The sequence below is a fragment of the Bactrocera neohumeralis genome, chromosome 4, assembly GCF_024586455.1.
Source record: "Bactrocera neohumeralis isolate Rockhampton chromosome 4, APGP_CSIRO_Bneo_wtdbg2-racon-allhic-juicebox.fasta_v2, whole genome shotgun sequence".
In the NCBI taxonomy this organism is placed as follows: domain Eukaryota; kingdom Metazoa; phylum Arthropoda; class Insecta; order Diptera; family Tephritidae; genus Bactrocera; species Bactrocera neohumeralis.
In genome coordinates this window covers 30,838,537-30,864,000 of record NC_065921.1, presented here as the reverse complement: position 1 = coordinate 30,864,000, position 25,464 = coordinate 30,838,537, and the positions used below count along the sequence as shown (strand labels likewise).

General features: G+C 35.2%; 2 protein-coding genes across 16 annotated transcripts in view; one reads left to right on the top strand and one right to left on the bottom strand.

Annotated features, from left to right (window-relative positions):
- Positions 1 to 20,444, top strand: part of LOC126756537 (obscurin) — a 145,813-nt gene extending 125,369 nt beyond the window's left edge. For all 6 annotated transcript variants that reach the window (XM_050469657.1, XM_050469660.1, XM_050469661.1 and 3 more), the window contains 8 exons: positions 5,147 to 5,332; positions 6,444 to 6,681; positions 6,752 to 7,333; positions 11,034 to 11,737; positions 14,763 to 14,895; positions 16,833 to 18,484; positions 19,991 to 20,096; positions 20,155 to 20,444. In XM_050469657.1, the coding sequence (XP_050325614.1) occupies positions 5,147 to 5,332; positions 6,444 to 6,681; positions 6,752 to 7,333; positions 11,034 to 11,737; positions 14,763 to 14,895; positions 16,833 to 18,484; positions 19,991 to 20,096; positions 20,155 to 20,298 (3,745 nt within the window). In that variant the 3' untranslated portion in view covers positions 20,299 to 20,444. The remainder of the gene's footprint in view (positions 1 to 5,146; positions 5,333 to 6,443; positions 6,682 to 6,751; positions 7,334 to 11,033; positions 11,738 to 14,762; positions 14,896 to 16,832; positions 18,485 to 19,990; positions 20,097 to 20,154) is intronic.
- Positions 1 to 25,464, bottom strand: part of LOC126756605 (probable protein BRICK1-B) — a 153,849-nt gene that overhangs the window by 123,473 nt on the left and 4,912 nt on the right. For 2 of the 10 annotated variants that reach the window (XM_050469815.1, XM_050469814.1), the window contains exon 2: positions 24,779 to 24,907. In XM_050469815.1, coding sequence (XP_050325772.1) covers positions 24,798 to 24,907 — 110 coding nt within the window. In that variant the 3' untranslated portion in view covers positions 24,779 to 24,797. Of the gene's footprint in view, positions 1 to 22,071; positions 22,166 to 22,328; positions 22,489 to 23,368; positions 23,538 to 24,778; positions 24,908 to 25,464 lie in introns of those variants that run through there. The other 8 variants (XM_050469813.1, XM_050469806.1, XM_050469812.1 and 5 more) reach the window with 7 other exon arrangements.

The window sequence follows — 25,464 nt, the reverse complement described above, 5'->3', positions numbered from 1 at the left end:
CTCATACATATGACGAAAAGACTGTCTGGCGACTTTTACCATGGAACTAAAAAATTTTCAGTCAAGAAATTGCCTCATGCTCGTCGTCCATCTACCTCCGTTATTGACAATAACATTAAATGGGAACACGTATTGGAAATCGTGGTGTTGGCATCAGGGAGATGAAAGAGGATCTCAACAAATCTTATGGATCGACTCCATACAATTAGGTTAATGTTTTAAGTATGAAGCGTGTTCTTACATGAATGTGACTGATTATTTGTCTAAGCAGGACCTTTTCTTTTTGGTTTGATACATATCATTTAAATTTAAAATGAGGTAACGGCCCACATTACAGTTAATATCCCAGTGATTTATTGGTGATATGTTGAAAATATGTAAGGGGGTCGTAACCATTCTTCTCTAGACTCTGTAAAATTATTGAACTTATATTCTTTCCTTTAAGAACTCATACCTATATCTTATAAAGCACGATCAAGATGATGACGAAATTTAACATTTCTTAAGTACTTGAACCAAAATTTCGTATTAATCTTAAACCACATGCCATATATCGGCTTAAATGTTGGATATCGCATTGAAGAATATGTTATAATTATTTCCCTTATTATAAAATGCAAATTTCGGTACACTGTATACTGTTGGAGCCTTAAAAATACTGGAAGCGTCTCTCCATTCATTGGATGGCATTTACCTCCGGTGAAGCAGACAAATTAACAGTGTTTAAATTAAATACGGAAATGTGAGAACTGTAAGAAAGGTGTGTGTTTCCCGATAAGTTGGGTACGCAAATAAGCAGAGACCTTTGAGTTCTTATGAAAGGCACTATGGGATAGGAAAAAAATTAAAAAATACAGTGAGGTATATGAGACAGAAAAAATATGTATAAATAAAACAAAAAAGATGAAGTGGCACAAAAAAAATAATGAAAAAACTTAATTTTGCAAAACCAAAAGTTTGGTAGAAAATCTATTGCTCTACAAAAATGGTCTACATAATTTTTCAATTAAGAAATAAAAAAACTAACCAGAAAGGAAGGGCTAAGTTCGGACGCAACCGAATATTTTATACTCTCGCAAGTAAAGTCCTCCTGACATTAGTCATACAGGGGCTAGGTCAAGTTTTCGCTCAAATTTATTATTTTAGGCACAAATAGTATACCCTGTCATGAGTAAAATACGCTCTTTGCATATTTTGGGTATAAAACGCGTTCTTGCTCGACTCGTCCGGATAAAGCTGAATATTTTGCAAAAAGTGTACCATAAACAGGTCTTTTTGGACATGCTTGATGGTGTGAATTCCGATCCCACATTCATGGAGATCATTATAACTGTCGATAATACATGGGTTTATGAGTTTAACATGCAAGCAAGACAATAATCATAGGAATTTCCTCTAATTTCAACGAGCTGAAACCAAAAAAAAAAATAAATGCCGCTCAAAAATCAAAGTGATGATCATAGTTTTTTCGAGATTCACGGTTTAGTGCATCATGATTTTGTTCCGGAGGAACAGAAGATCAATAAGGAGTTCTATGTAGTCGTATTGAGGAGTTTACGTGAGAACGACGAAAACGGTCGGAATTGTGGAAAAAGAATTGATGGAGTTTACGCGATGATAATGCGCCATCGCATCGAGCAACAATTGTAACCGAATTTAAAGCCAAAAACGCAGTGAATACTATCGAAAAACTACCATATTCGCCAGATTTGGCTCCGTGTGATTTTTTCTTGTTCCCCAAACAGAAATTGCCGCGTCGAAGAGATAAAACCAAATTCGCTGAAGGCAATCCCAAAAATTGCTTATGAAAAGTATTCGAGGATTGGAAAAAGCATTGGCAGAAGTGTGTTACATCTGGTGGGGATTACTTTGAAGACGACAAAATAAATATTGTTGAAATATTGAAAAGTTAAATATTTTGCACATATCAGACATAAACCCGTTCGAAGAGGCAAAATTTAAATATTGAAGTGATGTGCAAAACGTCAACTCAAGGAGCGGCATTCATAACATTAGGGATATGAGATTTGGACCAATTCCATTAATATTAAACGATAAACTATATAATTTTTAAGAACCTTTTTTGAATTTAATTTCACAAACCTAAACTGTTTAAAGAGAGGAGACAAGTCGAAAATCACTATAGAGGATATAGGGGATATTGGGAGCAGAAAAAGTATGGGCTGATTGCACAAACTTTTGACATTTTCCACGTATACTCGTAGTCGAGAACATATTTTCATGTCATTTTATAAATGTATAACTTATACAATGACCGACATATTCGTTATAAGGTTGGTTGGAATAACCAAAATCATTATACATATGTGACCTGGTCTACGGAAAGGGGGCTTAGATGTCAAAAAAGTTCAAAAAAAGTTTTTAGTTGATTCGGATGGAAGATGAGATGCTTTTTCACTAAACACAAAACTAGTTTTCGCACGTTAGCTCCCTTTTCGTAGACCAGGTCACATTTGTCGTATATGGGAGTTTGGGTAATGGGCCAGTGCACCTTGGACCATTTTCACATATTTTCGGCAAATTATAACCAATATTATACATTCAGTTAATTTTGTTAAGATATCTCACATATCGACCAATTTATTTGGTAGACCGCCAATCGGAAATTTAAAAATCTTTAGTTAGGTATATGAGAGAAAGAGTATTATTAACCCCATTTTATATATTTTTGGCCTAACTACATATTATTAAAGGAAAAAGATACTCTCTAAGCATTGGCAAAAGGCTTCAAACCTAAAGCTTGCAGATCCTTATTTAAACACCCCCGCTCAAATAGTTATTCTATTAGTCAGCGACCTCATAGCCCAATATTACTCGAAGGTGCTGAAAAAATAGCAAATAGCCGTCTAGCTTAAAACATTTTTCTCCGTTGGATACTAAGTGGGCATCTTATATAATGTTGGCACCTCAAATTAACGAAGATTATACTTAATTCACAATTAAGGAAATTTTTGGAGTTTAAGGAAGTTTTTCAAAGGAGCACTCATTCTGGCCATCTCTGAGCCAAGCGCGGGTCGCTATCCTTAATAATTAAGAAATTGCAACTATCACCAATAATACAGAAAAGGTGAATAATAAAAAATCTGCATGAAAATATATCAAATGCTAACTAACAAACGGGGCAAAATCATGGCCCCTACATCAGCTCGATTATCCTCATTCGATACAAAAGCGCTCCTGCGCACTACTTTTTCGTTAACACAGATTCAATACAACAGAGATCAAACGCTTCTCGAAATCTTAGATTAAGAATTTGGTAATTAAGAACTTATGCTTGTGTAAAACTTGTAATTAAAATTAAGTTCAATAAACTGTGAACATTCCTTGAGTGCCATAAGAAAGTTTGTGTGCTTCTCGATAAATTGAGTATAAACGAATAGAGTGGGCCAAAGTTATCGACGCAAAAATACAAAACAACAACGTATTTTTTTTTATTTTATTATATTTTCCAAATATATTAATTACGGTTATTCGTTTGGTTTTATATTTTTTCGCAATAATACCATAAAAGAAATGTTAATAAAATTTGTTTGAATTTTCTAATATTCCTATTTTGAACTGTCATTATTTGCTCAAAATTCGCTATTTGTCTTATTTGGCTTTTTTGTTATGTTACTAAGTTTACCGTTATTTCTAAAACCATTAGCCGCCGCACGTGTTTGTTTCATTATTTGCGGTATTTTCGTTTGAGTTAGTTGTGAAAATAAGTAAAGTTGAACATGTTGTTGTCAACAGAAAATAAAGCAGAAATAGTAGCTTTATTAAAAATAAAATATCCAAACGTCAAATAGCTCGTGAAATGGACATAAGTGATTGGAACATGCGCAATATAACTAAAAATTATACGAATTTTATTTCATTAGCTCGAAAAAAGGGAAGTGGACGTCCGCAAAAAGTAAAACATCGTCACGAACGACAAATTAAACGGATGTGTGTTAGTGATCGCTTTCAACATGCTGGAACAATCAATGCAACATTTTAGGAAGCCACTGGGGTAAAAATAACTACACCTCCTGAATAATCTTGGATTACGAGATCGACGTCCAGCCAAAAAGATACTTCTCATTGCACGAATGAAGAAACAGCGACTAGAGCGGATTGGGGAAATGTTATTTTTTCCGACGAATCCAAATTTAATTTATTTGGACCCTACGGAAATGCCACTGTCCGTCGTAGGGAAGGGGAGCGTTTTTAGGAAAGCTGTGTTTTGCCCACCGCAAAGCATTCGCCCTGTTTAATGGTGTGGGGGGCTATAACCAAGTTTGGTGTTGGGCAGCTTATTATTCTAAAATGATCTATGAATGCCGAAAAATACATTGGAATTTTGAGAAAAAGTGTTTTGCCAACTATTGAACAGCTGCCCGAACACACCCAAAAAGTTAAAGCATAAAAATATTCAAATACATTTTTCAATAATTCACTACAAACACTTACAGGTTACAAAATAAAAAGTGTTTTATGGAATTGCGTTTCTCACCTGGCCAGGAAACAGTCCAGATCTCAATCCAATTGAGAACTGTTGGCATTACATATATGGGTAAAAGGATAAAGCGTCCAAAAAGTCTAAAAGAAATGGAAAAAATAATTGAAGCTGTGTGGAATGAAGAAATTAACAAAAGTTATCTTCAATGTTTGTTTGAATCCATGCCTAAACGAATAGCCGAGGTTATTAGGTCCTCCTATTTATTAGTTATTAGGATTCTACAAATACTGAGCACATTTTTGTACAAAATATGTTATTTTGATTTGTTATGTATTCTATTGCTAAATAAAGATCAAAAATTACAGTATTGTCAATAACAATGTTCGCTTTAATCATTAAATATTTTTTTTTAATTTGGTTTACACACTCATCTAGCGCACTGCATTACAAGTCAAAGATCGTTACTTGGTATAGATAATTTTAAACTTTTAAAATAATTCACAGCATTCAAAGCTTTTGGCATGATCGGTAAATGAAAAACAAAAACTTTTTAGCCTTCCTTCATATATACAACATTGCATAAAATGAACATAAAATTTTTTTATATTGTTCCAAAATACAAATAGAGAATAAATTGCATTTATCTTTTACGCCGAGTTGAAATTATTCTTGTTCTTAAAATACATTATTTTTCATTGACAGATTCTTACGACGGGAAAACGATTGCAGTTATGGAGTCAAAAATCATAACACCGAGTTAATGTGGTTTGTATATGGTTATCCAAAACCCAAGATGACATACTATTTTGATGACGCACTGATAGAATCTGGAGGGAGGTTTGACTACAGCTATACACGAAACGGCCAGGCAACTCTCTTCATAAATAAGTAAGTAAATTCTTAAATGTGACTGACGTGCTCTCTTCCGTGGTGACAACGCAGTTGTTGTTGTTCTCACTTGATCACATTTGAGCAATGATACCATTGCTAAAGTCCAAGTATTAAAAATAATAATAAGTATACTTATTTATAAATAATTGTATTCGACTAAAAATTGCTAAATCGTGAAAAAACTTGGTTTACGTGTTCATTGGCTCCATGAGGAGTGATTACCGACTAAATAAATATGTCAGAAACATAAAAGGACCAACGTGGTGCGGAGGGACTTTACAGGAATCGATGTAAAAGTGGGTGGGGAGGTCTGGAAGCGCTTCACAAGAATCGATGTAGAAATTGGACAGTGGGGCCACCTTAAAGCGAAATGTCAAATCCAGGCAGGTCCGGCCGAAGACTAAGCAAATGTCAAATTCTGCGCCCATTCTAAGCATATTTCTACCCTGACAGGGTATATTAAGTTTGTCACGATGTTTGTAACACCCAGAAAGAAGCGTCGGAGACCCTATAAAGTATATATATAAATGATCAGTATGTTGAGCTGAGTCGATTTAACCATGTCCGTCTGTCTGTCTGTCCGTCCGTCCGTCCGTCTGTATATATGTATACGAACTAGTCCCTCAGTTTTTAAGATCTCCTTTTTAAAATTTTGCAAACGTCATTTTCTCTTCAAGAAGCTACTCATTTGTCGGAACGGCCGATATCGGACCACTATAACATATACATAGCTGCCATATACTTATACTGAACGATCGGAATCAAATGCTTGTATGGAAAACTTTCACATTTGACAATGTATCTTCACCAAATTTGGTATAGATTATTTTAACCGTGACAGAAATGTAAAGGCTGGTGTCGCGCATAAGAAAAAACGTGATTATTTTTAACAGCTTCCCCCAGAAAACTAGTTTTCGCACGTTAGCTCCCTTTTCGTGGACCAGGTCACATATACTAATTATATGTTATAATAGAACATTATAGTTAAGCTTGGAAAAAGTCTATTTTTTATCGAAGAGCAAGTATATGAATTTTTAAGTTCTAAAGAAGTTCCACCCTGCTTGTAACAAAGTTTATAACGCAAGATATTTCTATTATTTGCGGAAAGGATGCTTGAGCGAGATGTTGGATGGTATGAAGCCGTTGCTACTAACGAATATGGAGAAGCTAGGCAGAGAGTAAAATTATTGATAGCTGATTATCCGCGCTTCCTTAAGCGTCCTGATGAAACTTATATAATGATGCGAAAAAATGGTCGCTTAGAAGCTCATATTGTTGGTGAGCCATTACCAGAAATCAGATGGTATAAAGACTGGCAACCCTTGGCCGACAATGCCCGAATAAAGGTCTGTATACAAAATGGAAAAGTTTCTAAATTAACATTAATTCTGTAAACATTTTCTTGTTTCATTGCAGACTAGTTATTATGAACCAAATATTTATGTACTTTCAATTAATGATGCAATAATTAAAGATGAGGGTCTATATTCGGTTTGTGCCCGCAATGTGGCAGGATCAATAAGCACATCTGTGATGGTTCATATAGAGGATAATGAAGACAAATATATCTATAAAACATATGGACGATTGCCATACATTCGAGCGAAACAAAACCGTTATAATGATAAATACGATATCGGCGATGAATTAGGACGTGGTACACAAGGAATCACTTACCACGCGGTTGAACGTGCAACAGGTGATAACTACGCCGCGAAAATTATGTATGGTCGACACGAATTACGACCGTTCATGTTAAATGAGTTAGAAATAATGAATGGCCTCAATCATAAAAATCTGATTCAACTACATGATGCTTATGACCTTGATAAAAATGTTACCTTAATTATCGAGTTAGCAGCTGGCGGAGAACTGGTTAAGGACAATTTACTTAAGCGAAACTACTACACTGAAAGAGATATTGCATACTACATAAGACAAGCATTATGGGGCTTGGATCATATGCACGATCATGGTTTTGGACATATGGGGCTAACGGTAAGCGTTAATATTTTTAACAAAATAGGCTCAAAATGAACTAAATAAATTTAAGTACTAAAATTTTAAAGATTTTGGGTAGAAAAAAAAAACAACTTAGTTAATGTGGCGAACCATTGATTCATAAGCATCAAAAACACATTTATTTTTTATTATTCTTATAGAAAAGCACGCAATAATTTTATGAAACTTAAAACACTTTGAAAGCATTAATTTTGCAAAATCCTATTCCGATATTTTTCTCCATGTTCATTTTTTTATTTGAAAGTGAGAAAATTAAAGCTACAACATAAAGATGTCAAGCCAAAGCTATACTTGTACGTTATAGTTCTTGACATACTTGTGTATGTATGTACTTTCACCTAAACGTGGGCACAGCATGCTCACTCTTCACTTTTTATACCGATTCACATGCACATGCTTAATATTATCTTTACCGAATTGACTCACGTCTGGTAGTTTGTAACATCATCTCTGTTTGGTTTATATAGTTTTAGTAGTTGAGACGGACGGAGCCACACCCATTTTCTAAAACGTTTTAATACACTAATGCCCTTCTTACACTGTTACCTTTCATACATTTGTGTAGCTAAATTGATGGCTTAGTTGTAACACTTTATAGATTTTCGATTACGGCACTTTCTTGTCGACGGAATTATCAGAATGCCAGGAACATTCTTCAACAAGATATCCCATTTTTGGCATTAAACTATAGTATATCCAGTATTATAAGTTCCGTTAATTTGCTAAAATATCTTATGATACATGCATATTAACCAATATATAAATGCACCGGAAGTTTAAAAATTTTGTATTAGGTATATGGGAGATAAGGGTAGTATTGACCCATATTTATCTATTGTTTGCATTACCACATATTATTAACAAAGACACATGCTCTCTGAGTTTCTTTAAGGCACTTCATATACCATCACTAATATAAGCACATACAAGTATAAGAAGTAAATATGAGAGATGAGTTTTAACATTACTACATGTTGCTAACAGAAAAGATAATCTCTGAGCTTCATTGCATTATACAAGGTGCGTTCCAAAGTAAACAGGACTTAAAACAAAACAGAACAAATGGTTTTTTCGGCAAAATCAATTTATTGTATTCAAAATAGTCTCCTTCTGCTTCAATACAGCTTTTTGCACGGTCCAAAAGCATGTCGAAAGAGTGTTTTAGCTCGTTGGCCGGTATGGCCGCCAGTATGCCGGTGCAAGCCTTTTGAATGGCCTCTACGTCTGCATAACGTTTTCCTTTCATGGGCAAATGGTTAAAATGTGATTTTTGGTCAAATAATCGGTCATAATCGGTCCTTCGAATGTTGGATTCTGAGCAATTTTTGGTCGTCAGTCAATTTGTGCGGAACAAACCGTGCCACACCTCTGGTAAGCCCAAATGTTCGGTCAAAATGCGATAACTTGATGTTTTGGAGATGTATGTACAATTCCATTTCCATGAATTTCAATTATGATTTCGACTGATTTTTGATGAATTCACGCACAGTTTCGATGGAATTTCCGGTGATCACGGATTTTGATTGGCCCACATGTTGGTCGTCATTTATGTCCTCACGATCACTTTGAAAACGTTGAAACCACTCGTGCACTCTACTACGGGATAGGCAATCATCGCCATAAACTTGTTTCATCAATTGAAACGTTTCGTTAAAAGTTTTACCAATTTTAAAACAAAACTTAATGTTGGCTCTTTGTTCGAAGCTGCTTTTCGCACCGATAACACAAACATACTGACACTTAAAACGCACTAATTTCACTTAGAATCAATGAAATGTCCTGAAATTCTCACTGGACAATCGATAAGGATGGCAGATTCTAACGAACCAGTCGACATATAGGTGGCGCCACCAGTGGGCGCTAGATTCACTTTGGAACGCACCTTGTATATGGAGTAAAGTCAACCGATTGTGTGAAAATTCTGATATTAGTTATAAGAATATTCGACAAGTTTGAATTAAATTTAAGCAGAAGAATACACGGTTATAAGGACCACACGCTCACTCAGTTTTATTAAGATAGTTCACATATAGGCCTATATTGAGGTTAAGAAAAGTACTAACCCGATTTTTTACATACCATTATCTAAAAAAGATTCTCTTCGAATTTCAATTTTGTATCTCACATATTGACCGATATTTTTTATAAAAGGTCATCCATGGGCTCTAGGGTATCTGGAGCTTGAACAGTTATGGTCCGGTTTTGACAATTTTTACACTTGTGGTGTCCTACTTTATTACCTACCTATTTGTGCAAAGCGTTACAAGTATAGTCTCTTCTATCGAGTGCCAATATGCATTTTGTGTACTTCCAATATACCGTTTTGCACATTACTTTTACAGTTTTGCACCCAGGTAGCTCATTACATCGAGTTTTGAGTTTATTTTCCATGCTTCTGTGGAGATCATCGTAGAGGGTTTCCAAATGTTGATCACTTTTTCGAATGTTATCCCCACACCATTTTTGGCAATCTCGTTGGTTATTCCATTGCCCTCGATGCCTTTGTGGGCTAGCACTCATTAGAAGTGAATACGAAGTTACTTTCTTGATTGCTGTTTGGTTGCTTACGTAGATGTTGACTCTGTAATTTCCTACAGGTGCATTATAGGCCAGCTCCGCGGCTTTCGCAATAGCAAAGACTTCAGCTTGAAATATACTGCAGTGATTCGGCAACTTAAAAGGTTGTCTTATGCTCAACTCTGGACAGTATATTCTGGTAAGTGGATTTCCGTATGCCTGTCCACCATACTACTGCACCGTAGAGCAGAATTGGTCTAACAATAGCAGTGTAGTAGCAGCGCATGAGAGAGAGAGAGCCCCCAGGTTGTACTGAGCATCTGCCTACAAGCATATAAAGCTTGCATCCTTTTTTCACTCTTTCTTTCATGTTGTGCTTCCACAACAGTTTGCTGTACAAGAATATCCCAAGGTACTTTGTGCGGTCCTTGAAAGGCCCGCTTGCGATGTCCAGTTCTGAACAATATAGAAAGTGGTGGTCATAATATTGCTAATGGTCTGTAGGCACCTACCCGCTATTAAGATGGCAATGTCGTCCGCATATGCCTCTATCTTAGGGGTTTTGCCTTCCAAGTTCCTTAGCAGTTTATTCACCATTAATGTCCATAGAAGCGGAGGTAGCTTTCCACCTTGAGTAATACATCTACAGATTTCCTCGGTCATTTTTGCCTCGTTCCATTCTGCTCTTATCTGTCTAGAGGTCAAAGAATTCCGTGGAGACGTTGTTGAAAGCTCCAGAAATGTCCAGGAATGCTCCGAGGGGGTATCGGGGGCTTCGTTTTGTGCATGAAAAACTATATTTAAGGCTTTCGTAAATACAGTTACGCCCTTTTCAAACTGTTCATGTGAGTCTAAGTCTCTTGCTTAATAGTATCTGCATGTAGAGATCCCAGTTTGTATTCTTAGGATTTCTCCTCACCTCGTTCTTCATCTCTGCTTTCGATCTAATGGAGGAGTAGATGTACCTATGGTCGACAACGAACGTTTTAATACTGCTTTCTACCATTGCCTTTTAAATAAGTTATTATAATTTTTAGTTATTTTTTTTTTAGTTTTGCTCGTTTGACTGTAACTTGGGCAACCCTGAGTTATAATACTAAGACTCCAAAATAAACTGCACAAAGAAATTTTATCATATCTTTTCTTTCTTTTTTTTTAGATAAAGGATTTACTGATATCTGTTGTAGGAAGCAAGAATTTGAAGTTATCAGATTTTGGTCTCTCCCGAAAAATTAATAGACACGCTCTAACTACTTTAGACTTTGGAATGCCGGAATACGTTTCACCTGAAGTTGTTAATAAAGAGGGTGTTGGATTTGCTCATGATATGTGGGCTGTAGGGATTATAACGTACGTTCTGCTAAGTGGTCGGAACCCTTTCCGGGGTATTGATGACTATGAAACACTGTCAAATATTCGTGAGGGGCGTTGGGAATTCAGCGATTCAATTTGGTCTCATATATCCGCTGATGGAAGAGATTTTATTTCCCGCCTCTTGTCGTATAGAGCAGATGATCGGATGGATGTCAAAACAGCGTTAAAACACCCTTGGTTTTTTATGTTGGACTCATTGCCGACTGGAACAGAATATCAGATCACCACAGACAACCTACGAAGCTATCAAGATCAATTTGATGATTGGAGTGAAAATGCAGCCTGCAAACAATATTTCCGACGTAGACGACTCAGTGGTTGTTACACTCATCCGTCTAGAATGGTTTATCCACCAGGTCATTCATATACCCCTGAACCGACTCCAGAACCATTGCCAGAAACAAAAAAATATTCCACAAAACGCGAAAACACAATGTCAAAATATTTACATCCAGATTATGAGTTGGGCTTAATTCAGTCCGAAAGTCAGTAAGTACTCAAACTGCCCTTTTTGTTGTTACTTTTGTTACGAAAGAGTAAGAAATAGCTAAGTTCGAGCGCATTTGAACATTTTTTACTCAAGAATTGCGCGTACTTCACTATAAAAACTGTGCGCATGAAATTTGTTAATCGACTAATTTATGCCAATTGACTAATTTATTTTGTGTTAGCTCAAGTGCGCAATTAGTCTCGTTCTTAATTTATTTTTATAGTCAAAATATATCCTTCAAAATCAACATTACTAAAAAAAGTACTCAAATTAATCATTTTACTAGCAACTGATATTACGAGGTATGACAATTAAGTAATGAGACTGATTCCATAAAAACCGTATATTTGAAAATTATTCTACAACTCTGCCATCCCCTTCAAAGTAGTCCCCTTGGGCAGCTATACAGCGAATCCAGCGCGTTTTCCATGCTTCGTAACATTTCTGGAACGCTTCGACTGGGATGTCCGCGAGTACCCTCGTCACGGCCGCCTGGATGTCCGTAATCGACTCAAAATGGGTTCCTTTGACCACCGATTTTGTTTTAGGAAACAAAAAAAGTCACAGGGTGACATGTCGGGCGAATAAGGCGGCGATCCCTTTAGAGGCCAAATACTGGGACACGCTGAGGGCGGTGTGGCACGGCGCGTTGTCGTGATGAAGGATCCAGTTACGAGCGATGTCTGGGCGCACCCTGTTGACTCGTTTTCGCAATCTTTCGGGTACTTGGCAATAGTAGACTTGATTCACAGTTTTCCCCGGTGGAACGAATTCTTTGTGGACGATTCCACGGCTATCAAAAAAGGCAATAATCATCGTTTTCACCTTCGACTTGCTCATGCGAGCTTTTTTCGGGCGGGGGGCGCGCCGAGACAACCATTGTGAGCTTGGGCTTCGCCCAATCTGGCGCAAAATTTTATCGCGACGCGTTGCTCTTGATTTCGTTTTTCCATTTTCGTGACGAGCACTACAAACACACGTCTACTCAACTTGACGCAGCAGGCAAACTAAACAAGCTAGAGCGATGGTACATATATCAATGGAGAGGGGAGGGATGCCGGAAAAAGAGAAAGGGAATTTGAAGGTCACAGGTTTACCACAAGCGCGGCAATAAAATCAGTCTCATTACTTAATTGTCAAACCTCGTACTACATTAGGCATTGAATCACATGGTAATAATCGAAATATTTTCTCCTAATACCAGAGAAATAGGTTATTTGATAAGTACGGTAAAAACTAATAAGACAAATGTAAATAATAATGGTGTATAGAGATAGTCTGAATCGATATAACATTTTCGTAGATACATTTCACATATTTTTTAAACTACAATAGAGCCAAATATTACACATTGACCAATATACAAGTATATACATATATTATGTACTATATATCGTATAAGTCCAACCAGAAATTTGAAAAACTTGTATTAGATATATGGGAGATAGGGTTAATTTTTGTTTTGACAGGTACGTAACATTACATACCATCACCAATATATAAGATGTAAGGTCAACCGGGTGTTCAAAAATCATTATAATAGTTTTACGGGGGCCAGGACTAGTTTATCTATTTTAGACACAATTCGCTGTTGTTAGAATGAGATTTTCTCGTAATTTCATTAAGATAGCTCACATATTTGCCGACATATACGGTATAAATTCAACCGGAAGGGACCGGTCTAAGGGAACTATTGATCCGATTCAACCCTTTTTTGACATACAGGCATACAATTATTAGAAAAGGATTCTCTCCGAATTTCTATAAAATAACTCACAGATTGACCAATAGTTTCGATAAAAAGTTGGACATAGGAATTGAATAAGGATACTAAACGATTTTCAGATTTTCCCTGAGCGAATTTGGTTATTTTAGCTTGAATAGTTTAAAAGATATCTGCATGAAAATTGTTAGAGGGCGGTGCCTCGGCCCCTTTTTAAAAAATTTATCAACCATGGATGGGGGGGAACATGCGTTGTACTAAATAACAGCCTTGTACCTTATTTTTGAATTTAGGCAACCAAGTTCAACTCGCGCAGGAATTTTATACCGAAAAAAACCTGCGACAATTAAACTCGGTCGAGTTTTGGAACGCAACCATGAATGATATGATTCATGTAAATGCATCGCGCGTGGCGCGCAATTTCAAATCGCAAAAGTAGACTATAACGCTGTGATGCTCACTTTTTTTCACGCACTCACTCAAAAAACAAAAATAAAGCAAAAAAAAAATCGCCGATTTAGGAGGAAACCAGGGACTCAGTGCATTTTTCACGAAAATCAGGGAATCAGTGACGAAGGTAAAAATCAGGGAATTCCCTGACAAATCAGGGAAGCTTTCAATTAATGGCGTGTTGTGAGCATGTCATTGGTCCGTTACCAACCCTTGCGCGGATTTCAACTCGTTTTCATGATACTATACTCAAAAACATAATTCTTGCAATTTTTAAAACTAATTCATACACTAACAGACATATTGGTCACACAGTCTGCTAGAATGAGGAAACCCATTATACAAGTATGTCGTATAAAGACATCTCCAAGTTCGATGGTTCAAGAAAAACGGTTAAAAAGGTTCTTGTTTACACATTTTATTGAATTGATTGATTGATTAATCAAATTATTTAATCAAATATACCATTCACATATGTAGATAAACCAACTTTAGAAATTGATGAAAAAGTAAGCATACAATCACATAAACACAAATCGAGAATAAATATAAAAATAATTTTGGCCATAAAATATATTATTTTAAATGTTATAAGCAAAAATTATAACTTACAAAATTTTATTAAACACTATTTGCGAAATCTAAATCTAAAAAGATTAAAAAGATGTTTCAAACAAACTAGAATAACCTCTCACTGGAGGTTACTTCATGTAGTTCCCACTTGCTTCCCAATCTTAGTTTCATCTGATACTATGGAAACAATAGTGATATATGTATATAATTATTTTTCTTTATTCGGTACATTTAGAAATAATCATAAAATACAAGGATTGTATTATTATTAATTTCAGCTACCAATATGGACCAGATACTTATCTTCTACAACTTAGAGATGTTAGTTTTCCTGTAAGGTTACGCGAATATATGAAAGTTGCTCACAGAAGATCACCTTCATTCGCACTCAACGATAGCGTTGATTGGTCTGTAAGTATTATCACTATATACTTGTATATACATAAAGTTTTGTTTTCAAAAAGCTGTGTTATGTGGTAATGAAGCATCGGTTCTTAAAGTTTGTTTTTTACCTCATATTAATTAAATCTACTTACCGTATACAGTCAATCCCGGTTACCAGCCAATCCCTCTAATCTGACTGTGTCTTACTGCATCTTACTTCTTTTGTTTTATATATGTGACCTGGTCTACGGAAAGGGGGCTTAGGTGTCAAAAAATCAATTTTCACTTTTTAGTTGATTCGGATGGAAGATGAGATGCTTTTTCACGTCATAGAATCCAAAAAGTCATAACTTTTCGCACGTTAGCTCCCTTTTCGTAGACCAGGTCACATATAGTACATTGAGTGCCATGTCGAACATTTTCGTACGACAGCGATTTTTATGATTAATTTTATGATTTATTTTCTCCAAGCGTAGACTGAAGAAATCGCACGAAAAGAAGTAGACTTGTCTGAAATCTCCTTTGGTAACGAACGGCTCAGAGAGGTCCTTCCCGATCCTGACGGAGGTTTAAAGGGTCTTAATCTTTCAAACAGTACTTTCGATAGATCCTTATATGGTCTCTCTTTTTGTGGATTGGACAGAGCTCACTTAAATTCCAATCGTCGTACAAAGTACACAAAACAAAAGTGAACACAATCATTCAGATGGTATACATATGCATGCCATCCTTATGCCGGTCGACTGTGCATAGTTGCCAAAGTCCCATGACGCAGTAAAGCCTCCGTTACTTTCCAATGCGTCCCGGTGTTGGCAAAGCTTCATTCGAATACAACCAAATTAATTTCCTGCCTGCAATCACCCAATGGGTAAAGAAGTCGCATAACACTCTATTCCTGAAATAATTTCAAGGAATGGTGCCGAGTTGGCAGTCCTTGGCCAGATAATAATCTGGGTCCTTTCTGGTTACTCACACCCAACTGTCGTGGGAACGGGTAGGTATGAGCAAAACCACGTAGCACCACCCATGCCGGTTGGGAGGTACCGTAAAATGCTTTGCAACTTAAGCCCCTGAACTACGGCAAGGTACCCGCCATTCACAGAGGAACTGAATATGAATGAAATTAGCCTAAACCCAAATCCCTAATACCAAGATATTCGGGTATCCAGTTACTTTTCCTCAATTTCAAAGATTTTAAATTTCATTCCTTTGAGTGAGTTTACATATTCTCATTCTCATGTACGTCAATTGAAGATATATAATAAAGTTAAGCAAGAATATCTAAATTAACATTAATATCGTTCCATAAAAAAATTATGAAAATCAGTATGTACCGGCATCAGATAATAGATGAAAGTCCGGTATGCTTTGAAATAACATCTAAAAAATCATATGTTCGGAAGTCATAAATTTCTTCCTAGGACAAGTTGATGCCGAATTTTCCGTCAATCAAAAGCAACGTCTTTGTTTGTGGATATGGTAGTCAACAGCTGCATAACTTTTCCTTGATCTAATTCCAGTTTTTGCTTTACAAATGTGGAACACATATTCATCTGGATCATTGTTTTTATATGATTAGTTTATATATTTTGCCACTAGTATTTCTATATTAATTCTTGGCTAAACTGTTACAATTTCTCCAATTAATATTTATTAACATAATCCCAAGTACCAGCCTTCGGTTGTAGGAATGTTCTTCATTGGAGCTTCGACATTTAAAACTGATGACTTTTATTACTTGAACTTTATTCATTACCAGGACTTTTTTGAGCTTATCAATTATCAAAATCTATAATTTTATAATTGACGGGGCTGCGAATCCTGATATTGTCAACACTTAATTTCTATGTTTACTAAAGTTTTCTTTTGTTGAAAATATGTCCGTAAAATTCAAAAATTTGTATATGCATAATTTCGTAAATTTAAATCATATTTACGTACTAATTTTAATTTTTTCTCAACAGTTGCCAGTTATTCGGGAACGTCGACGATTTACTGATATAATGGATGAAGAAATTGATGATGAACGAGTTCGAAGCAGAATAAATTTGTATAGCTCGAATGACTCGTTCACTATTCGTAGGCTTCGAACAGAATTGGGTCCCAGACTTGATGAATATACGGAAGCTGAGGCACTAATTGAAAGTCAAAGAGAAGGATGTCTTCCCTTCTTCAGAGAAAAGCCCCAAACACTTGCAATTGTCGAATATCAACCAGCACATATACATTGTTTTGCAGTTGGAGACCCAAAACCGTGTATACAATGGTTTAAAAATGACATGGTGCTAACTGAGTCAAACAGAATTAAAATATTAACTGATGAAGATGGTAGATCTATTTTACGTTTTGATCCGGCTCTCCATACTGATATAGGCATATATAAAGCCGTCGCCAGAAATTCGCTTGGTCAAACAGTGTCAAGATGTCGGTTAGTTGTTGCTACATTGCCGGATGCTCCGGATTCTCCTGAAGTATCTGCAGTTAGTGGCAAGGAAATTCTTCTTAGGTGGAAACAGCCACGAAATGATGGTCACTCAACAGTTTTATGTTATAGTTTACAAAAGAAAGAATTTAGCTCGGATATATGGACAACGATTGCTGATAATATTGACCATGAATTTTATTTTGTGCATGATCTGCAGCCTAACAATAAATACCAATTTAGATTGGCATCTAGAAATCGCATTGGTTGGAGTGAAATGAGTATACCGTTGACAGCTGAAACAGCAGCTATAGATTCACCAAAAATACAGTTATCAAAGGCAATGGAACATTTACAAAAACTAACAGAAAGCGGACAAGAAATCGTGGCAGAAGAAGAGCGAGTTCATACTGACTATCATTGTGAATGTGAACCTCCAAATTGGATAACTGATAGCAGTGTTAATGAAAAATATAGTTTTATATCGGAAATACATAGAGGGGAATTCAGTACCATTGTAAAGGGAATTCAAAAATCTACCAACGCAATAATCGTAGCTAAAATTTTTGATTTAAATGCGGAAACTGAACCTCTTATATTAGAAGAATTTGAAAATTTTAGAACGTTAAGACATGAACGTATTGCAGCACTATTTGCAGCATATAAACCAGTTAATGTACCTTTAGCTATTTTTATAATGGAGAAACTTCAGGGTGCTGATGTATTGACATACTTTAGCAGTCGCCATCAATACACTGAGCAAATGGTAGCAACGGTTATAACACAACTTTTAGACGCAGTTCAGTACTTGCATTGGAGAAGTTATTGTCATTTAAATATTCAACCTGACAATATTGTAATGGCATCGGTACGATCGGTTCAAATCAAATTGATTGATTTTGGCTCCTCAAAGAGAGTTAGTAAATTAGGTGCAAAAGTTGCAGCGAGATGCATGCTTGACTTTCAATCGCCTGAGATGGTGAACGAAGAACCCATATTCCCGCAAAGTGATATTTGGTCTGTGGGTGTGCTGACATATCTTTTGCTTTCTGGAAAAAGCCCTTTTCGCGGAACTGATGACTATGATACAAAGCAAAATATATCGTTTGCTCGCTATAGATTTGAGAACCTATATAAAGAAGTTACTCCTGAAGCAACTCGATTTATTATGTTCCTGTTTAAACGACATCCTACGTAAGTACCTTGTCATTTTATGATTAAATACAATGTAAGAGTGGTTTAAAATATCAAAAAAAATGCCGAGGTAAAGACTATGAAAATTATTTATATGCCAATCTAGGTTTTCAATCACCTACCTACTTCAAAATATCGTATCACCATACCTTTTTCTGTTTACCGATAACGAAGGCAGAAGAAACACATTTTCAAACGAGGGGAATTAGATAGGGACAACTTTACATGTGATTTAGTGGGAATGATGTCCATTCAGATGCCTAATAAATGCAAACATAAAAGGAATGGATTTGAGGGTTTACTAAAATATATTTAAACTATCTTTAACTTCCCGACCTTAAATTATATTTCCTTTCATATTCGTGTTTTATTTTTTCTTTATAAAAAGTTTCATCCTGCTATTATTTTTTTTGTTTTAAGCATCTACGAATAGATTTAAATCATAGTACATATTTATTAACTTATTAATTTATGTCATAGATCATAAATTCATTTCGTTCCCTTAACACATGTCTCGTGTCTGGGATATTTACATTCCACTTAACCTAATTAACTTATTTCATTCATAAACGGTTTCATGGTGAAAAATCTAAAATCACAACATTGGCTACATTGGGGCTAGGGTTAAGGATTCGGACTAGTTCATTGACTTTTGACACAATTTTATTTATAAAGATAACTCACACACTGACTGGCATATTCGTCATAAAGTCTGCTAGAATAACGAACATCAATACGAGTATACATACTATATGTATGTACATATGTAGTATGTGTATGTGGGATAATTCGTGAACCAATTTTTAACATTTTCATAACTAAGCTGTATACATATATTATATGTATACAGCAAACAAATATTAGTTAGCAAAAAATTTTAAAACTCTTTTTTTATTATGGAAAAGCCTCCAACGCGTGTAGCTATTCACCTTAAATGAATTTAATTGTCTCAAAACGGAAGCGGCATTATTCGTGCAAAGTTGTATCCCGTTATATTAATTTCTTCTTGATTTGTGTACTGGAAACTGAACGAATCAAGTGGAATATATAATATGGAGATATGGGATTTTACCAAAAAGTAAGCGGTGCCACTACCATCGTCCAATTTTCACTTCGGCTCCCATAAACCGCTCTCATAAGGTCTCTGGCGTGTTTAGTTATTAAATTATTGCGCTTTTTAGCACTACCGTTATATGGGGAGTAAGCGAGGTTATCGAGATATCTCAATATTTACTCAAGTTATAGCTTATACGGGCGGACGAACAGACAGTCAACCGGATTTCAACTTTTCTCATCATCCTGATCATTGATATATATATAACCATATCTATATCTCGCTTAGTTTCAGGTGACACGTACAACCGTTAGGTGAACAAAACTATAATACCCTGAAGCAAGAGTATAATAATGTATAAACATTTGTTTCATTTTGAATTATTCAAAGCTAAGCGTTAAATTCACGTTATTTAAATAATAAAGTAACATCTTTTAATTTTTAATTATAAGGAAACGGCCATATTCTGAGGATTGTTTGGAGCATAGATGGCTTATGTCTTCTGACTATATGATCAAGAAAAGGGAGCGAGCTGTGTTCCTGGGAAATCGGCTCAAGGTATGTTTATTAGGTGATTTTACAAAGTACCAGTAAATGAATTACACTTTCCATATAGGAATTCGCTGACATGTATAAGGATATTAAAGAAAGTCACGCCACCTCAACCCAAGCGATTACTCAGTCGTTAAATGGAGGGCCATCAACAACGCAGTTATTACGATCAAATAGCATCCAGGAAGAACTTTATGCTACATTTTAAATTTTCTTCTACATGTTGAATTATTGCAAAAAATTATGTACAGTCAAATAAAAAAATATTAACATCGAAATTCACGTACGAATTTAACAAAATTTTTGTGTAAATAAACTAAACCCCACAATAAATTATATTTGGAAAATACGTAATCTGCCGTCAATTTACTGTGGTTTAAGCCTAGTAAGAGAGTTGCCTTTCACACTTCTGAATTCGAGAACCAGAAACCAATTTAAACCAGAGCAAATCGCTTTATTATTTGTCAAAATATTCGCCATTAAGATCTCTATACGTTTGAACCAATTTACGAAGCATTTTTAAGCAAAAAAAAAGGCAACAATTTGCTTGGAAGTGTTTCGTGAGCAAAAATTTATGATGGATTCAGCTCCTAGAGGTATTTCGAAGCACCGCTATGGTATTTTTTAACATTTCTCTCGACCAATCGACATGAGCACTTTTTAAGCGATTGACAAATTTTGTGGGGTCATTAGTGAATGTATGCTGGTCCTAATCTCCCGATGTGTACGACCTGATTGAATTCACAATAACATCGATAAGCACTGGTCCTTACTGGTGATTCATCGTAAAAACATTAATTAAGTTAGTCGGTGCACTATTGCTGAGTTAATCCATATCCAAAATTATGAAAAGTAATCAGGCGAGAAAGTTCACGATTCAATTCCATGAGATGAATATTTTAAGTTTCTGTAAACACCACAAATAGTGCTCGCATGTCAAACGTTTTAAGTATGTATACCATCAATAAGGTCCAACTTTATACCATGTTCAGACCGAAAATTTAAAAGATTAGATTACATTTAAGCATTTCATAACCCAACAGTGTTCTTACTGCCGTTGAAAAGATTAAAAACAGCTGTTTTTGCCATTCAAGAATTTACGTCGCTCAATATTTATCAAAAGAAAACCTTGTCATATAGTATTTTGTAATAAAAGCCGTATTCTTTTAAATATTTTCCATATAATGGAAATAATGGACGCATTTTTTCATTTGGTAAGTCGATTTTCAGCAGAAATTAGATTCATTGCTCTAATAAAAATTTGTTTGTTTACATTTTTTCCTTTTTGTAGTGTCTAAATCAGCTGTGATAATGTAATAGATTTCCAATGCTGCCAAGTAGATGCCGCAAAATCAGAGTCGCACAGAGAGATTTAGCGTGGATCAGTTTCAAATCACTCCGATGAAGTGACTTTGAACTGTCATTTTTGTATGGCGAAATCTTGATAAATTTATAAGATTAGTTGCATCCCGTTATATTAATTGCTTCTTGATTTGTGTACTGGAAACTGAACGAATCAAGTGGAATATACAATATAATATGGAGATATGGGATTTTACCAAACAGTGGACGGTGCCACTACCATCGTCCAATTTTCTCTTCGGCTCCCGTAAACCTCTCTCATCAGGTCTCTGGCGTAATTAGTTATTAACTTATTGCGCTTTTTAACACTACCGTTATATGAGGAGTAAGCGGGGTTATCCTCCGTTTTCATTCATTTTTACACTGTCGATGTATGTGTGGTTTAGGAGATATGTACATTAAACTTATTAAAGGGCGGGACCACGCTCACTTTTTCAAAAAAATTTTCTCACTGATCCCCTGTACCAAATTACAGTTTTATATTTTAATTTAGTAGAAATAACGGTTTCTTTAACGGTTTGGTTAAGGTTTTCAAGGCAAAAAAATTATATATTTGTGTTTTTTGCGGCGACATGAGTAATATAATGTTATTAAATTTAATGACATATTATTGTACAACTTTTGAAGCATATTAGAACAAATTTTCAATGAAAAATATTACTAAATAACGGTTAATCTCCAGAAGTGCCTTGAAAAAATCGTTACCGGACCATCTGAAACAAAAAAATTGATGCATTTTAAAGATGATGTATTTCTCGAGGTAATCAGGTGGAGTTTTCTTCAATTTTTAATTTTACAAATTAAGAGCGTCATCCTGTATAACGGTGGTTTTTTTAGAAGTAGTTTTTTTAGTAAGGAAATGAAAACATACACATCTTCCAAATTTTTACTAAATTTATATTTATTAAGATTTATCGGTTTAGTTGTAATTTGGAATTTTTAGAAGCAAAAATATTGTGTTAGTTGTGAAATTTATTGCTCCTATCACACCCATGTAGAAAAAAACGGCGTCCATGATTCCATCAGACTGGCTAACCTAAGATAAAAACAAAAAAACAAAAAAAAAAAACAAATTACAAATCTTGAAAATTCCATTTTTTAAATGCTTTATAACAATAAAACCCAAAACAGCATGATTTTTCCAGACTGATTCTTTATGAAAAAATTTTCACTAGTTTTTAGTTAGGGCGATCACACAGAAGTGTGATGAATCTACCATTAAAATTTTAAAGCAATCAATGGAACTGCTTTTGAAAAATTGTGGGCATCAGTTAAAAAAATTTAATACAGAGTTGTTAACTCGGCTATAATCGCGTAAGCGGTGTCTACGCCAATTAAGAATACAGAGAAAACACGTTTCAAAATTCCTAACAGTGGAATTTCCTCGCGAGAAATGTAATTGAAAGCAACTGTTCACGTTCGTGTCCAAATTAATTCTGAGTTTTTATTTAATAAAAATGAAGTTTCTTAGATTAAGTTTTCATTCACAAATTTTGTTTAGTTGGCATATCAATACACAGTATAAAAAAGTCGATTTTTCGTCCCTATGTCTCTTCGTATGCTCAAATCTTAAAAAGTACGCAACGGATCTTAATGCGGGTTTTTTTAATAGCTAGATGGTTTGAACAGGAAGGTTTACAGGTATAAAAACATCCATTAAATAGTAGAGAAATACTGTTATTTTAGAGTTTTCTAAAGTCATGTCGTAAATAATTAAATTATTCCGCTTATGTTGCAAACTCAAGCTAAATCCTACGATATTTATCAAAAAAATCGGTGGTCATTTCGCCTCTTTCCAACATAGCAAATCTCTTTCACAAGTTGCTTCACAAAAATGCTATATCTCATTAAGGGGGTATTCTACTCTAGAAGCATGCATTTCAGGTAATTTTTAAAGTGTCGTAAAAACAAGGCAATTAATATTTTTACTATCCATTTTTTATGGTGTTTTTATTGATATCTTAAGAATACAGAAAAAAAATTTTACAAAAAAAATATTAAAAATTAAAATAATTAGAGGGGGGAGAGACAGGTGTAAAAAAAATGGCGCATCCTGGTGACATTGATCCTGACTCTCCTTGTGGTCTGAAAAAAAAATCAAAAGAAATTCTTAATCAGTAAGGATGCTGTTATAGTCCCTATTTCAGGAAACACGAAAACATTTTTTTTTTTGAAAAATGGCGAATGCCTGAAAATAAAAATCATTTTTTACGCTTTTTTTTTGAAATTCCTGAATTTTTTTAAAATATTAAAAACAAAAATTTTGACACGATGCTGGTAGGAACGATAAAGGATTATATAAAGAAGGTTCATACAAAATTTCAAGTAAATCGGTTGTATAGAACTTGAGATAATGCCGGTACCGTGTGGAAAAAAGTAGTTTCGATAAAAACGCTTTTAAAAAATTCGATACGGCCGAACCGAGCTAGGTACTGCGTCACTAAAGTAACTGTAGCTCTTTAATATCCTTTGGAGGATATGTTCTTAAGGGTCTAAACTTTAAATATATGAAAAAAAATCGAATTTTTCAAAATTCTAGAGCAGAATACCCCCTTAACTAACAGTTATAATCTAACTAACAGAAATCATACAGTATTATCTATAGGTCACCCACAGTAAAGCGTGGGCGGGTCCTCTAGTTAATATAATACAGTAGAGCATTGTTGTGTTTAAACATAACCACCGTAGGAAAGAGAATTGTAAAAATGTGAAATTTGGTAAGTATTGTGTTACTTGGCAAGTGTTTAAACATGCTTTGGTTGATTTTATGCAGACCAGTCAATGTGTAAGTTGGGGTTTGTTGGTTATGTCGACGACGGCAGCGATTTGGGTTGCAACGACGACGACGTAACTCCCGACTCTACTGTCTCACTCCTTTAACTTTCCAATTACATTTCATTTTGGAAAATTACTTAACCAGCCATACTTTGAATGCTGTGATTTTGTGAAAAAAAAACGTTTGTTTTAAACCGTTCTAAAATATATATTCGTTTGAAATCATTTCTACGAGTATTCGATAATTAATAACAACTCCTGTTTTAGATATTATCCAAATATGTCACGTAATTAGCATTATTAGTTTAGATCAAAAGCTAAACCATGACAAAACATCCCTAAGGGTAGGGTAGTCGATGATTAATAACAAAATTCCGGTATAGGTATGATGAATGTGATATGAAAGTTGAACTTTCCTAACTCGAATCACCATAATCCACAAAAAAAATTCCAGGTTAGAGAGACTTCGAGTTATGGAAGGAAATTTGCCTTCTATTGCCAATTCAAGAATTCGAGTTATGAAAGTTCAACTGTATTTATTAATATAGTACCGTATCTTACACTCTGAACTCATGTAAGTGTTTCTCCTTGAGTTACACATGCTTCCAGATAATCAATTCGTCGTTCCAGCGTGGACAACTTTTCATTCAAAACAGCAAGACGTGACCGGCAAGACATATCTGAAATTTAAATATATATTTATATAAATTACAATGAATGCAGATTAAACTAATTTTAATATAATTTTGAATCCGAATTTACATCTATCGCAGCTCCAGAAACGATATTACAATAAGCGGGACTTCTAACGACAGGCTCAGGAAATGATTGTTTCGACTATCATTATCCTACCAATCTTTCTTATCTTGCGACCTGCTAACTATCAGGTCTCAAATTTAAGGCAATATTTTGAGACTAATGCTAGAGACTGTTTAGTGAATAGTAACTAGTCACAAATTGAGACTTTACCTCAAAATGTCTCAAATAGAGACTAGAGACTGGTTACAGAATCCCGCTATAAGTTTATCATCACTGGAGCAACTGTTTGCAGCAGGGTTGCTCCGTATCCTCCTGCCCATGCTTACATTGAGTCCAACATTTCCTGCTGCGTCTGCTCTACAAGGCTCCGTACATACTCCACCTTGCTTAGTAGTCATCCATTACATGAAAGGCTCAGTCCTTAAAACACACCGGGAGAGGACCCCGAGTTACATGGCACCATGCTACCAACGCACTA